Here is a 17,483-nt window from a genome sequence, read left to right on the forward strand (position 1 = left end):
TGTGTTCAGAGTGATGAGCTGTGTTGCTTTTACGCCAAACATATCGTTTTGCATTGTGGCCAAAAAGTTCAATTTTGGTTTCATCTGACCAGAGCACCTTCTTCCACATGTTTGGTGTGTCTCCCAGGTGGCTTGTGGCAAACTTTAAACGACACTTTTTATGGATATCTTTGAGAAATGGCTTTCTTCTTCCCACTCTTCCATAAAGGCCAGATTTGTGCAGTGTACGACTGACTGTTGTCCTATGGACAGACTCTCCCACCTCAGCTGTAGATCTCTGCAGTTCATCCAGAGTGATCATGGGCCTCTTGGCTGCATCTCTGATCAGTTTTCTCCTTGTTTGAGAAGAAAGTTTGGAAGGACGGCCGGGTCTTGGTAGATTTGCAGTGGTCTGATGCTCCTTCCATTTCAATATGATGGCTTGCACAGTGCTCCTTGAGATGTTTAAAGCTTGGGAAATCTTTTTGAATCCAAATCCGGCTTTAAACTTCTCCACAACAGTATCTCGGACCTGCCTGGTGTGTTCCTTGGTTTTCATAATGCTCTCTGCACTTTAAACAGAACCCTGAGACTATCACAGAGCAGGTGCATTTATACGGAGACTTGATTACACACATTTGGATTCTATTTATCATCATTGGTCATTTAGGACAACATTGGATCATTCAGAGATCCTCACTGAACTTCTGGAGTGAGTTTGCTGTACTGAAAGGGGCCGAATAATATTGCACGCCCCACTTTTCAGTTTTTTATTTGTTAAAAAAGTTTAAATGATCCAATAAATGTTGTTCCACTTCACGATTGTGTCCCACTTGTTGTTGATTCTTGACAAAAAAATTAAATTTCATATCTTTATGTTTGAAGCCTGAAATGTGGCGAAAGGTTGCAAGATTCAAGGGGGCCGAATACTTTTGCAAGGCACTGTATATATATCTCAGAGTTTGCGCTAGACTTTTTCGTTGTCTGTCATTTTGACTGACAGTGTCATAAAAATCCGGTCATCATCGATTTTTACCCGTCACCTACATTTTAAAAATGATAATAATGACATATTCAATAGTATTTAGTTTTCATTCATTTTTAATTAATATTCTGTCCGAACAAGCTTAACAAGAGGCAAACAGACAGCGGTGTGCACCAATCAGCGACGGGCAGACGTGCCGTTAGCAAAGCGACGAGGGCAGGACGAGGGACTTGCGCGCGGAAGTAAACATACGAGGAGAGCGGAGTTTATTCAACATGGCTAGCGCGAGACAGACTGTTGTCAATGACTCGTGTCGATGTGTTTTAGCTCATTTAAAACTGAATTTACCGCGGATTGGAACATATTCTTGGCTCTCCCGTTCGCCATCCGTGTTGTTGTAGAGACGACTTTCGGCGCGCAAGAGTGACGTTGCCCGTGAAGAACACGTCACGCAAATAAACAAATCTGATTTGTCGATTGATTTTGTACCTACTCGAGAGGCCTTTAATGGGCTTGGGTCCCAGACTTTTCTCTCAGTGTTTGAAAAATACAGGGAGAACAGTCTGGCCGTGCCAGGCAAACACTCAGTTGCCTTGACATTTTTCCGAGTAAGGCCTACGACGTCATGCATCAAGAGAGACAATAGCTAATTCATATGCTCACTCGCCACCCTGTGGTCTGGGGTGTGAATTGCAACCTGTCAAAATTACAGATGGACTTCAATTTTTTCCGTCACCGTTTAAAAAAAACGGTCAACGCTGGAAAATATTCGGTTAACGCGACCCCTGTATTATATATATCAGTGTTTACCACAGGATTTTAGGAGACTGTGGTGGGAGGGTCTCTGACCCTCGTGGTAGGGTGTGTGTGTACATTTTCAAGCCTGGTGTATCTCTTTAGGCCATTTTGAGACCACTGAATGTAATATAAATTGCTGTATGCGGTGTCGCCGGATCGTGCCAAATGCAGCAGAATGCAGCAGACAGTAGTCCCGTAGCCTGGTACACCAGACTCAGCAGCAATATGTTCCAGTCCGCGGTAAATTCGGTTTTACATGACCAAAAACACATCGAGTCGCTAAAACCAACAGTCTGTCTCGCGCTAGCCATGTTGAATATGTTGAAATGTCTCTCACTAGTTTCTTGTCGCTTTACCGACGTTGCGTCAGCCCGTCGCTGATTGGTCCGCTCCGCTGTCTATTTGCTGTGGCTGGCTCCGCCCTGGAAATTTTTTTCTGCTGAATGGTGGCCAGACTCATACTCTCATAGCCAGGCATGAAAATGGGTCAGGGCTTAAAAAGGTGAGAAGGGTGTGGAGGAAATATGTTCCATTACACTGTACACCCCAACAAAATATTGAGCTCTGTCGACCCACACTGTGTTTCAGCAGGGCCGTGCAGAGACCGGTGGAGGGGCGGGTGCTCATAGATCAAAAGGGGCACATGAACAAGCATTTAATACACCTTAAAACAACATAACTTCAATTTTAAACAGCTTTAGATAATAATTGGCTGCGACTGTGACATACTTTAATTGGGAGGGGGCAACAGTGAATAGAAATCAAAACTGTCATCAACACTTCCTGGCTGTGACTCACTCAGTCTGCCTCTTTTCTTCCTTCAACATCTGCATCAAAACTTCCTTCCTCAACTTGTTCATCTGAGAACAAACCACATCAGATGGTCACTGAGCCACCAACAGCAGTTTTCTCAAAACTATTATTTCATTATTATCCATACTTAACAACTCTAGCACCTAATGATTAATAAAGCAATGACATAAAATCTTATAGAAAAATAACATTGTAATTGTGTTTATAATTGTATTTAATACACGACTATCCTTGCAAACTTGTTCTTACCAGGTCTGCTATTCACCCAGCTGATGAGGTATCCACTGCCTTTAGCAGCCTCATCCAACTCCTCTTTTTATCCCTCAATCTCCTTTCCCTACGAGGCATGTCTATGTAATGAAATATAAATATTAAAAAAAACAAAAACAAAAAAACAGACTCCCCGGTGGCTTTTAGTTTTAAAGCTTTCTTAATTTATTTCTCTCTCAATAACGATGGAGGTAGATTTGTGTTTTTATTATTCAATCAAAAAACAAAGTTACTTCTATCAAAAACAAAGTTGCTCAATCAAAATACAGTATATATTTTTAATCCCCAAAAAAGTCACTTCAATTAAAAAAAATGTTTTTGATTGCAAAAATAAATTTGAGACAAAAAAGCATTTTAAAACTATTTTTCTAGATTGAAACAAATTTTTCCATTGAAGTAATGTTGTTTTGCGTTTGGGCCACATTTTGGCTAGGACATTTGTGTCTTTATTATTCAATCAAATAAGTTGCTTCAAACAAAAAAATATATATAAAAAGAAAAACTTTGCACATGTGTCAATCACCGTTTAACAAAGCCTGAGAGGGTTTGAGTAGACTCACTATGAAGCATTTAATAAAGCCAAGCATTTTCTTACTACTTTATTCTTGTTTAAAAAATAATTCGGTGGGGCAGTAACATGTTTAAAACTTATCATAATTCTTACATTTTGAAGTGCTTGAAAACCATTTATAAATGATACTTTGGTGAAAAAAGTGAAAAAAACATGTCTTACATATATGTATCTTTTTTCCAATGTAAAATCTGAATAAATACATTGAACACGCACAAAAAAAAAAAAGGGGGGGGGGGTGCTACTCCGCGGTTTTCACTTATTGCGGCGGGTTCTGGTCCCCATTAACCGCGAAAAACGAGGGATCCCTGTATTTCTGAAAAGCTTTTAAGAAGCAAGAGTCATTCCCACCACTCGTCGGGCCGGTGTTGTGCCGACACCGGCCGTCAGCTCAAGTCCCAGCCGAAAATAACGCGTCTCAGGTGGACGACGGGAGCGATACGAGGCGCCCCCCTCCATCCGAGACAATGCCGCTTAATTTCACTCAACAGTGTGTTTCTTCGTTTATATTACCGCTAAATATACAAGCTTGATGCCAATTTAACGGGAGCTATTTTTTTTCATGGGAGATTTGGCTAGCTCTGGCAGTGTTCAACGCAAGTAGCAACGAATGGCAGTAACTTTTTTATATCGCAAAATGTGAAAACGATTGAAACCATTACTCACCAAATTCAATCTGCTGGCAAATACAGGCAAGTGTGTATGCTGCGCTCTGGTCTGCCCCGGTGTGGATAAGGCCTGCTTTTTGTTTTCGCAGCTTTGCAATGCAACCAAAGGCTCTCCGAGCACTCTATGTTAACGTAAGGAGTGCGCGCGTTTGGAATAATGAAAAGCAGCTTGGGCCAATGATTGGTTCTCGTCAGCGAAGCATCTAGAAGGATTTGCTGACTGTCCAAGTGTCACTTTTTTAAAGAACCGATTTCTTAAGTGCTCAGTTTACGTACTAAGTTAATCACATGATGATAATAATAATAATAATAAAACAAAACCTCCCGACCACCCCTCCCCCCAAAAAAGAATTTCTCCTCGGATCTACGCAATTCACGTAGGTCGCCCTTTTTGACTTCAAAACGGCGAATTTCGCCGAAAGGTGAGAGATTTTCATGCCTGCATAGCACAGCTATGAGTCTGGTGTACCAGGCTAGTAGTCCCGTCTATGAGCGCGACCTGTTGGCGCGTGTGTGTGTGCACGCACGCACGCGCGCGCTCTCACTCGCGCGGGTAGTAGAGTGGAGTGGACTACAGCTGTGTAATCGACTGACTGACGCATCTGATTATTATCTTTTTTTTTTTTTTTTTCGGCGGGCCGCCACAGTCTCGTTCATTGGTGGGAAACACTGCATATATATATATATATATATATATATATATATATATATATATATATATATATATATATATATATATATATATATATATATATATATATATATATTAGGCCTGAACAATATTGGAAAAAACTATTGCTGCGATTTTTTGGGGGTTTGCGAGATAAAAAAAAAAAATATACAGTACATATATATATTTTTTTTAAGAGAAATTTTCACTAGATGACTTGAATAGCTGTTTGGAAAGACTTTGGATGACTCTCAATGACCAGTGTACAATGATCCCTTGTTTTTCGCGGTTAACGGGGACCAGAACCCGCCGCGACAAGTGAAAAACCGCGAAGTTGCGCACCCCCCCCCCCCCAATTTTTATTTTCTTGTGTGTGTGTGCTGAATGTATTTATTCAGATTTAGCATTGGAAAGAGATACATATAAGGCATGTTTTTTTTCTCATCTTTTCCCCAAAGTATGATTTAAAAAAAAAAAAAATATATATATATATACATACATAATGTATATATGTATATATATATATATATATATATATATATATATATATATATATATATATATATATATATATATATATATATATATATATATTAATAAATGGTTTTAAGCACTTCAAATGTTATATTATGATCAGTTTTAAACATAACTGTCCAACCAAATCATTTTTTAACAAGAATAAAGTACTGTAGTCGAAAAATGCTTGGCTTTATTAAATACTTCTGTTTATCTACCTTAGCTGTGACTCTTGTTGGACATGTAGAAATTACAAACTCCTCATGATCACTTCTGGCATTTAATTTACCGTAATTTCCGGACTACAAGCCGCTACTTTTTTCTCTCATTTTGGGTCCTGCGGCGTGTGCAATGATGCGGCCAATTTGTGTATTTTTCTGACGGCCGCCAGGGGTGCTCGAGCATGGAATATGGGAGTGAGACACGTGGAGTATATGTGTCGAGGAAGACGCTAGTTTGCACTACTACCGGTAGTTTAACTTTGTACATTGTGCATGAATAGAGGTGGCGAACCCTCGTCTTTGTGCATGAGTAGAATTGGCAGACCTGCATCATGGAAAATGCTAAAAGAAATGAAATTGGCCATCCGAGTTGTATGGGACGCTTTGATGACGAGCGGCGAGAGATCGTTTGCAAGACTCGCCGAATGCGAAGAGCAGCTTTGGGGGAGCCTAGCATCGTGAAGCGCCGTGAAAGAGTCCGCCATCACCAGTGGGCTTTGAGGGGCCAGTCTGCTGCGAGGAGGACGGCACAGGCTGGGAGTGAATATGCCTCATTATGGGAGACATTGAAGGCGACGCAAAGGACAGACTGAGTAGGTGCGTGCGTGGCGAAGTGCATCTGAGCGTCTTCATATCCGACACTGAGGGTGAAGACTTTCATGGTTTGAATGCACAAGAAGAAGATGAAGATTGCTAACAAAGACTTTTATGTTTTTATTAACCAGCACAATTAGTGCTGCACCACCATGCTGATGCTATGCAACTTCCGTGCCGCTGCTATATAACTGCCGTGTTTGCCGGCGCTGTTTGGAATGAATAGTTAAGGTTTGTTATTAAACGTTTGAAAACTGTATTTCTTTGTCAATGTCTCATTTTACTAAGTGGGCACACGCGGCTTATAGGCAGGAGAGGCTATATGTTTAAACGATATATCGTTCAGGCTTAATATATATATGTATATATATATATACGTATATATATATATAATATTCATTCATTCATTCATTTTCCATGTATAATATATATATATATATATAATTGTAAGTACTTTTGGCAATTTCTATCATGTCTTGATGGCTACACTTCATGGCACTTCAGCTCGCAATTCAGTTTGACTTGAAGGTAGTTCGTTAGTGTGTCCAATTGTAAATTAAAATGGTCATAAAATTAACTTACCGATGCAATCTTTGAGTCAAGGAACATTTCTTTTGCTAATTCTGAGAAGTGATCAGCAATAGTTGCTGGCAAATTGTATTCGGCAACAAATTGGCAGAATGAAATCTCGGCTTTTGTCACTTTTCATTCTGGAGACTTCATCTTTATGACCAGTGTTGTTAATCTTACTTTAAAAAAGTAATTAATTAGTTACAAATTACTTCTCCCCAAAAGTAATTGAGTTAGTAACTCAGTTACCTGAAGGTAAGACTAATTAGTTACTTGGCAAAGTAACTGGTGTTACCTTAAAAAAAACATAATAACCTTTGCTATGTTTGAAAATCATTTAATGTTCTGAATCAACTGTTAAAGTTGTTAAAATTGCTACTGTTTTTGCATTAGCTCCTGTCTGTCTACTTTCGACTATGGCTGTCAAACGATTAAAATTTTTAATCAAGTTAATCACAGCTTAAAAATTAATTAATCATAATTAATCGCAATTCAAACCATCCATAAAATATGCCATATTTTTCTGTAAATTATTGTTGGAATGGAAAGATAAGACACAAGACAGATATATACATTCAGCATACTGTACATAAGTACTGTATTTGTTTATTATAACAATAAAGCAACAAGATCGCAGAGCGAGATGAACTGCTGCAATTCGACGAGAAAACTGGGCTCCAAACGATTACCACAGATTATGTAGTAGTCATTTTATATCTGGTAAGATGCATTTAATATATATTTAGAGGGTTTGGGGCTGACAACCACAATTAAGATCATTGCTAGGCTAATCGCTGACAACATACAGTTTCAAATTCAAGATGCTTATTTCTTCCACCATCATTACATTTTGAATAATATTTAGCTGGTACCAAGTGAAAGAAGCTGGCCTCGTCTACGGATCATCAGTTAAACAGGGGTGTCCAAACCTTTTGCAAAGGGGGCCAGATTTGGTGTGGTAAAAATGCGGGGGGCTACCTTGGCTGATTTACATAGAACAATATATTTAAACAAATTTTAGCAAGCCCTTCTGTGTGTCACATTTGCTTTATTATTTTTTTAAATTCATAATTTCAACAGCCTCGTCTTTGTGGCGTTCTCTTTCGACACTCGGGCTCTTGCGAAATTTCTGCTGCTGTGAAATTAAACTAGCTTCAAGTTGCTATAATTTCTTGCTGCGTATCTTCCCTGTAATGTTGTCGTACATGTCAGCGTGTCTTGTTCGGTAATATCATTATCGCGTCACATCGAACTCTTTGAAAACAGCGACTGTCTCTCTACAAATGAGGCAGACACAGTTGTTGCGTGTTTTATTGAAGAAATAGTCCAATATCCACCTATCCTTGAAGCGTCGGCCATCGCAGTCAACTTTTTTCTTTTATTGATTGTCGCCATTTTAGAAAATTGGAAGTAAAGGGTCACACGGGGTAATGTTGCTTAGAGTGCTGCTCTTAATGTTTTTCAAAGTTTCGTGAGAATAGGCTAATTTTGTGTGGACAAGATAGTTGTAGATATCAGGGTAGCAGATGTCAGGCAGAGAGGGCAAAGACAGCGGGTCGAAAAATATCGATTTAGGCAGCAAATATGGATCTGGCGAATGGATAGACTGAAGCTTTTCCACATAACGCCTTTTATGTAACGCATCCAATGAGTTTACAGCGTCTGAAAGCACCGGGGCTTCCATGAATTGCACTATGAATTGTACGACAAATTGAAACCATTGAGAATACGGATAAACAAAGACGGACAATATGGCGGCCGGATACAGCGACACGTCATTCTGTGACGTTGGTGAGTAGGGTCTATATACTGTATATCACAATATATCACAAACCGCCAAAAAGTCGCAATGTAAGTTTTTTCCAATATTGTTCAGCCCTAATGTACATAATTCATTCCGTCCCATTTGGTCCTTCATAGATATCGGCTCTCCTGATTGGTGAAATCTCAATTACATTAATGGGAAAAAGTTTGGATACCCCATGGAAGCCTGTGTGTTTCCTAACATATTTGGTCATATGGATATTTGATATCAATTTTAACAATTTTGAGAAATTTAAGTAATAGAATTAAGCAATTAAAACTGAAAAAAGATTTTTTTTTAAAGCTTTCTGTAAAATGTAATTTTAAATAAATGCAATTTCTCTTGAGGAATACATTAGGAAACCCCTGCACATTCAATCCCACTTACAATGGCTAAAATCACACACAGGGATATCACATCAGGTGTACATGATTTGAACATCATTACCCAGTGTTTTGAAGGAGGCTTGCCTTTTTAAAACCTCACATTTAGTTTGGTGTGTCCCTGACTGTTGAAGTGAGAGAAAACACCATGGTGAGATCAAAGGAGCTTTCTGAGGCCTTCAGAAAGAAGATCGTAGACACTTATGAGTCTGGTAAGGGATTTCAAAAGATCTCAAAAGAACATAAAATCTGCCATTCCACTGTCCGTAAAATAGTCTACAAGTAGAGGACATTCATAACAACTGCCAACATGCCCATGTCTAGCTATCCTAGCAAGTTCCCCCTAAGAGCAGACCGCAAGATGCTAAAAAAAGTCTCCTAAAACCCTAAAATGTCATCACGGGACCTGCAGCAGGCTCTTCCTATGTTGACGTGAAAGTGCATGCCTCGACAATCGGGAAGAGACTTCACAAGTTTAACCGTCATGGGAGGTGTGCAAGGAGGAAACTTTTGCTCTCCAAGAAGAACATGAAGGCCAAACTAAGTTTGCCAAAGTGAATGTAGACAAAGACCAGGACTTCTGGAATAATGTTCTTTGGACAGATGAATCTAAAATGGAATTATTTGGACATCAAAACAGTGGTCATGTTTGGCGTAACCCCAATACAACTTTCCAGGAAAAGAACCTCATACCAACTGTGAAGCATGAAGGAGGAAGTGTCATGGTTTGGAGATGCTTTGCTACAGCAGGACCTGGACAGCTATCACCATCATAGAATCCACCATGAATTCTATCGCGTATCAGAGGATGCTTGAGGATCATCTGTGAAAAAATAAAGCTGAAGCGAAACTGGACCCTGCAACATGACAATGACACAAAACATACCAGTAAATCCACACAGGGCTGGCTGTAAAGGAAGAAATGGAGAGTCTTGGAATGGCCAAGTCAAAGCCCAGATCTTAATCCCGTTGAGATGCTGTGGGGTGACTTGAAACGGGCTGTACATGCAAGAAACCCCTCAAACATCTCACAGCTGAATTTTTTGTTGATATATTTGGTTTAATGAGTAAAATAATGTTATTTTTTTGCTGTTTACCTGCAATTAAATCACTTTATTTTCCAGAGATAAAGAAAAACAAAATCAGACATTGATTTGTGAACATTTCTTGATAAAGAACAGAATATTTGATGGGGTTTCCTAATTTTTCCACTTGACTGTATATGTCGCCTCAGACGTTTGAAAATGTGATGTGATCAGTGCTTCATCTAAATGCATGCAGGATTTCAATTTCTAAAGGGTTCACAAACTTTTTCCTCATTCTATTTTTGAGATTTTTTTCGACTGCCCAGAGGGAGGTCTCATAAAACTTGCTTGCTTTGTTCTCGTTCTCCTTCTTTGGAAGAAACTACGTAAATCAAATAGCTACTCCTCCATTATTCAGGGACAGTTAATAATTAAATTTGGTTGGTATGTTCTGGGGATGTATAGGCCTCAATGCTCGGAGGGAGATTTTTAATTATTGGTCTCAGGGCTGATTAATGACAATTAATTGCAGACTGATTGTTGCTTATACGTTCTAAGTTATCCAGTGAAAGCATGCAAGCTCTTCGGTTGTGGTTATCATGTCCCGGGATGATAAGATGTTTAGGGAGCGAGCCGGCGGATGTAGTTTATGTCAAAATTCTTTAAGCTTTTTGTTTCTCACAGTCGAACTCTAGCGGTGCCTAAAATGACAGACCTCTCCATTTGCAAAAGTGAAAACTTGCAAAATCAACCATGCATGTGCATCATGTGCAGGTCTTTCAAAAAAAAATTTGCATATTCTGATAAAGTTAATTATTTTCTGTAATGTACTGATAAACGTAAGACTTTCATATATTTTAGATTCATTACACACAACTGAATTCGTTCAAGCCTTTTATTGTTTTAATATTGATGATTTTGGCACAAAAATCAAGAAAAACCAAAAATCCCTATCTCAAAAAATTGGCATATCATGAAAAGCTACTCTAAAGAAGCTACTAACCTAATCATCTGAATCAACAAATTAACTCAAAACACCTGCGAAAGATTCCTGAGGCTTTTAAAAACCTCCCAGCCTGGTTCATTACTCAAAACCGCAATCATGGGCAAGACTGCCGACCTGACTGCTGTCCAGAAGGCCATCATTGACAGCCTCAAGCAAGTGGCTAAGACTCAGAAAGAAATTTCTGAGCGAATAGGTTGTTCCCAGAGTGCTGTAGCAAGGCACCTCAGTGGGAAGTCTGTGGGAAGGAAAAAGTGTGTCAGGAAGCGCTGCACAACCAGAAGAGGTGACCGCACCCTGAGAAAGATTGTGGAGAAGGTCCGATTCCAGACTTTGGGGGACCTGCAGAAACAGTGGACTGAGTCTGTAGTAGAAACACCCAGCGACACCATGCACAGACTAGTGCTGGAAATGGGCTACGGGTGCCGCATTCCCCAGGTCAAGCCACTTTTGAACCTGAAACAGTGGCAGAAGCGCCTGACCTGGGCTACAGAGAAGCAGCACTGGACTGTTGCTCAGTGGTCCAAAGTACTTTTTTCAGATGAAAGCAAATTTTGCATGTCATTCAGGTATCAAAGTGCCAGAGTTTGGAGGAAGACTGGGGAGAAGGAAATGCCAAAATGTCTGAAGTCCAGTGTCAAGTACCCAAAGTCAGTGATGGTCTGGGGTGACATGTCAGTTGCTGGTGTTGGTCTACTGTGTTTTATCAAGGGCAAGGTCCATGCAGCTAGCTATGAGGAGATTTTGGAGCACTTCATGCTTCCATCTGCTGAAAAGATGAAAGATTTCATTTTTCAGCACGACCTGGCACCTGCTCACAGTGCAAAAACCACTGGTAAATGGTTTACTGACCATGGCATTACTGTGCTCAATTGGCCTGCCAACTCTCCTGACCAGAACCCCATAGAGAATCTTTGGGATATCGTGAAGAGAAAGTTGAGAAACACCAGACCCAACACTGTGGATGAGCTTAAGGCCGCTATCGAAGCATCCTCAGGAGTGCCACAGGCTGACTGCCTCCATGGAATGCCGCATTGAAGCAGTCATTTCTGCAGAAGGACTCCCGACCAAGTATTGAGTGCATAACTGATATAATTAATTGAAGGTTGACTTTTTTTTGTATTAAAAATCACTTTTTTGTATTGGTCAGAAGAAATATGCTAATTTTTTGAGATAGGGATTTTTGTTTTTTCTGGACGTTTTTGCCAAAATCATCAATATTAAAATAATGAAAGGCTTGAACTACTTCAGTTGTGTGTAATGAATTTAAAATATATGAAAGTCCAATGTTTATCAGTACATTACAGAAAATAATGGACTTAATGACAATATGCTAATGTTTTGAGAAGGACCTGTATTATAGTCACTCTTACCTGTTTTTTAAGCTTAGAAGCCGGTGGTTTTTAAAATGACACAAGACAATGCATTTCCACAAATCATTCTTGTAGCCAACCACATAAAATTCTGATAAATAAGACAATGAATGGGGAAGATTTTGCTTTTCTTTGCTGATCTGATGCCTCATTGTTAAAACTCCTGTGTTTATTGTCTCCCATTTCTCCAAAGCCCCCTTGCTTTGTAAGACTCCAGGAAAAAGTTGTAAGAAACAAATGCAAAGTAAAGTACAGGTACCTAAAATATCTTTTCAAGGACAGTCGTAGAAATACTGTATCTGATTTAGTATTTAAAACAACAACAAAATGTTGTATGTAGCACAATACAATTCTCCTGGGAAAAGAAAACATTTAAATGCATTACTAGTTAAATAGGAATTTCTCATCATGTTGAAATTTAAATGAAATCACTGCAACAGCACAATGACATTCAAACCCATGCTGTTTTAATTACAAAATTACGATCTATGTAATGTCATCATGAAGGCCTTCATCATGGCGTATTTTTGTGATGTCACTTTATAGAACACAATACAGACTCATCTTTTATTGCAAGGATGGGACCGTTGTGCTCGACGATGTCACAGGCCTTCTTTCTTTCAAAGGCGCTTTGAAAACAAATGATATTAGTTCATATACAAGCATTATAAAAACTGGAACATAAGGTTGGACTTGATAACATCTATCATCTTTGTAATACCTTACTTGTAATTGGCAAAATGCGGAAAAAATATCACATACATCATTGCAAGACCCCATCCAGCTGTAATCAAACTTTTAATTCAATGGGGGAACCGGAAAACTATGATCGGTACCTCGAACAAAAGCGGGCCCAACGGGATGAAGCCATGACAATCAAGAGGTTGGCTAATCTGAAATTAATGGAGTCAATCGCAGCCCAGGAAAAAAAAGTGAAAGGTCTCGAACTGGTCCTTGAGAGACAGAAATTAATTAACGAAAACTTCCGGGAGATGGCGGACAAGAAATTGTTTGAGGAAGGAGTCCGCTTTACCAAAATGAACAGGTACAAACTTATGAAACATGCCGAAATTGAGAAGCTGAATGAGCAAATTGGAGAAATGAAGAAGGAAATACCGGAGATTGAGAATACGCTGAGCAAATATGAGCGCTACAAACGGAGCATTTTCAAATTGGCTGCCCCGGACAAGGAAGAGAATATGAACGTTCTACCGGACCATGAGCAGATACTGGAGCGTATGGAAAACCTGAGAGAGCAAAACCAGTTCCTGCTGCCTTATGCAGTCAAGAATAATTACGCGCTCCTTGGGCAACAGCAAAAATTTGAAAACACCAAGAAGAAGAACGAACAGGATCTTGAGAATCTACGAACGGAGATCAGTAGTGTGAAAGCTAAAATTGAAGAAGAGACAAAAACCTCGTTAAAAATTTCACAGATGGTGAAGCTCTACAAAGAAAATCGGAATGTAGAGCTAGAAACAGAATTGGAATCGCTGACTGCTAAGGTGACAAAAGTGTATCGCTCTTGTTCAACTTCCACTCATTTCTTAAACCCATTAAAGAAGATGAAGCGTGTGGAGGAACAGGTGTTTGCTCTGATGGGGAAGATTGACACCATCCCGAAGGACCTCCTCAAAAAACTACAAGCCGGCTTCTATCGGAGGCGATTGCAAGAAGAAGAAAAGCGGATACAAAGAGAAAGGGAGGACAAAAGGTTAAAGAGGTCCCAGCAAAGGTCTGTACAGAAAGTTCCAAAAAGTGAGCCAAAAGATGTCCGTACCAAACGTGTCATGATACGTTACAAGGTGGCCGCTCGCCCAAAGGCGTCCAAAAAGGCTCATGCCGCCGAGAAGAAAGTCAAAACTTTTGAAGACGAGATCTGGGAAGATGTGGTACATGCCGGGGACGGGGCCTGCGTCCTCCTGCCCCGACTCAATGCGGACAAGACCAAATCAGTGAAAAAGGTCAAGGAGCCAAACGTCCCAGCTGTCGAAGTGAAGCAACCACGCAAAAAGGCCGCCAAGGCCGACCTCGAGCAAACTCATTTGCCGCCCATTTCGGCAAAGGAGAAATCCGAGGACGAACTTGTGGCACCACCCTATCCCATCACTCCGCCCTCTTACTCGGATCCTCTGGGACCTCTCCGTGCCGCCAAGCGTGAAGCCCCTTCCTTCCGTTCCCAGGGCATCAGTAAATCTGTGCTTCTCCAATTGGGCCGAAAAAAAAGTGAGCCCACTTGGACTTGAATGGTGACCTTGGGAAAAAGAGCAGGGGGCGCACTGGGTTTATGACTCGTTCCGTAGCTTAAATGAACAAATAGTCACACTTTCTGGCATGAAACAGTTTCATAAATCAGTGATTGGTTCTCACAATGGACCAAATTTTGCTCCCCTTCAAGGTGTTTTGCCAGGCGTATCAATCATTTTCCCCACTTTTTGGTTTCCCTTAAAGGGACATGAAACACAAGTACAGTGGTATGAAAAAGTATCTGAACCTTTTGGAATTTCTTACATTTCTGCATAAAATCTCCATAAAATGTGATTTGATCTTTGTCAAAATCACACAGATGAAAAAACATCTGGTTCAACTAAAAGCACCCCAAACATTTATAGGTTTTCATATTTTAATGAGGATAGCATGCAAACAATGACAGAAGGGGAAAAAAAAGTAAGTGAACCTTCTGGAGACTTAAAGAGCCATTTAAACCAATTTTTACCAAACAATTTAAGTCAGGCGTGCGCCAGATCACTGATGAGTGGTTTAAAGCTACCCTGCCCACTATAAAACACACACCTGGTAAGAATTGTCTTGATGAGAAACATCGTCTGATGTGCATCATGGCTCGGTCAAAAGAGCTTTCTGAAGACCTGCGATCAAGGATTGTTGATTTGTATAAAGCTGGTAAAGGATACAAAACCATCTCTAAAAGTTGGATGTTCATCAATCGATAGTCAGAAAAGTTGTCTACAAATGGAGAGAGTTTGGCACTGTTGCTTCTCTCCCAAGGAGTGGCCGTTCATCAAAGGCCAAGAATTCAGCGCAGAATACTCAGAGAGGTAAAACACAACCTTAGCATGTCTGCTAAAGACTTACAGAAATCATTGGCACAGTCCAATATCTCTGAAGACACATCAACTATATGAAAAACTATGTCCAAGTATGGTGTTCATGGGAGGACTCCACGGATGAAGCCACTGCTGTCTAAAAAAAACATTGTTGCAAGTTCAATGTTTGCAAAAAGTCACTTGGACACTCCACAGAAGTTTTGGCAAAATATTTTGTGGACTGACGAAACCAAAATTGAATTGTTTGAGAGTAACACACAACGTCATGTGTGGAGGAAAAATGGAACAGGTCACTAACATCAACACCTCATCCCCACCGTGAAGCATGGTGGAGGCAGAATCATGATTTGTGGCTGTTTTGCTGCCTCAGGGCCTGGACAACTTGCAATCATGGAGGGAAGAATAAATTCAAAAATTTATCAGGATGTTTTTCAGGAAAACCTGAGGCCGTCTGTCAGACAGTTGAAGCTAAAAAGAGGATGGGTGCTGCAACTAGACAATGATTCAAAACAGAGAAGTAAATCAACTTCAGAATGGTTTTAGAAGAACAAAATACACGTTCTGGAGTGGCCAAGTCAAAGTCCAGACTTGAACTCCATTGAGATGCTGTGGCATGACCTAAAGACAGGGATTCATTCATCCCAGGAACCTGACTGAACTATAGCAGTTTTGTAGAGAAGAATGGGCCAAGATTATTCCTGATCGATGTGCCAGACTGATCGGCAGCTACAGGAAACGTCCAGTTAAAAATTATTGCTGCCAAAGGGAGGGGGGGTAGCAAATATTAAATGTAATGGTTCACTTACTTGTTTTACCCCCTTCTGTCATTGTTTGCATACTATCCTCATTAAAATATGAAAACCTGTGAATGTTTGAGTGGTTTGAGGTAAAGCAGACACTGTTTTTTCTTCTGTGTGATTTTGACAAAGATCAAATCACATTTGATGGTGATTTTATGCAGAAATGTGAGAAATTCCAAAAGGTTCAGATACTTTTTCATACCACTCTATAAATGATCTCTACGTGAAAGACGGTTACTCAAAGTATCAAAATATGCAAAAAAAATAAATAATTTTTTGGATGCCCGTTAATAGACAAAAAACACACACAAAAAAAATTGGAACCATTTTGGGACATCAGTTATATTTATATAATACACATTGATAGACTCGCGCAAAAGTGCATGTGATAATGGGTATGATGACTTCACAAGGAAAGGCAGACAATCTGTCATACTCACATTTGATTGGCTAAATTGATAAAATGTCTGCCCCATGTGGGGCAACCATTTCCTGGAAATAGTGGCTTTTATTGAAGATTTTCACACATCAGTAATGTTTCATAAACCTTTTCAGTTTATAAACAAGGTTCTTTCTGCTGATATGCACATGATATACCTTTAAGAGGGCCGTGATGACTGACAACTACCATCATATTATCACAATACGAATGACATTTTTTTCCACAGCAAACTGAAATAGACTACAGAGAAGGAAGCCTCTTTTTGAAGAATTGAGCACTGTTTACCAAAATTCTGCTTGTTGTCAAGCGAGTTGAGTTCACTGCCTCCATACAGTGCTTGTATTGCAAGTTTGTGAGCACAAGTCAAATGAACAAAAAAAATAAATAAATGCACATAAATGTAATCTTGTAAAGAAAAAATCTATGTCTTGTGTCGTCTGTATGTTTACACGGATTAGAATAGCCATGTTTTATTTGCTTCAGGGTTTTTAATGTTTTTGGATTTTATCGGTTTTATTGTTTTATTTGCTAGACTTCTAACGAGGTGCGCTGTTTTTGTTTATTTTCTTTTTTTTTTTCTTAATGTCATTGTATCATACTTTCCTGCCTTTTATTTATCTTGAGTCATGTTTTGTCGTAAAGCACTTTGAGGGCCTTTCAGGTTTTGTAAAGGGCTACATAAATAAATTTGATTGATTGATTGATATGTCAGGTCACATGGGTTTCAAGATACCATTGCATATAAACGACTTATTGGAACGGATCTGGCCTCCAGGCCTCGAGTTTGACATCTTTCACACAATGACCTCTGCCAGTAGCTGAAACCTACGTAAACAGGTTATGTATCTGGTTTCGTTTTTCTGTCTGTATGTTTATGTTAAAGATAACTAAAGAACAAATAAAGGGATTATTATCAAACTTGCAGAATATTTG

General features: G+C 39.6%; 1 protein-coding gene across 1 annotated transcript; it reads left to right on the forward strand.

Annotated features, from left to right (window-relative positions):
- The first annotated feature begins 12,935 nt into the window (after window positions 1-12,935).
- Window positions 12,936-17,445, forward strand: LOC130911869 (sodium channel and clathrin linker 1-like). The gene has a single exon (XM_057829496.1). It carries the CDS (start codon window positions 12,984-12,986, stop codon window positions 14,487-14,489), a length of 1,506 nt encoding a protein of 501 aa, XP_057685479.1. The 5' UTR covers window positions 12,936-12,983; the 3' UTR covers window positions 14,490-17,445.
- Window positions 17,446-17,483: the final 38 nt, after the last annotated feature.

This window comes from Corythoichthys intestinalis, chromosome 2, assembly GCF_030265065.1.
Source record: "Corythoichthys intestinalis isolate RoL2023-P3 chromosome 2, ASM3026506v1, whole genome shotgun sequence".
Taxonomy (NCBI): domain Eukaryota; kingdom Metazoa; phylum Chordata; class Actinopteri; order Syngnathiformes; family Syngnathidae; genus Corythoichthys; species Corythoichthys intestinalis.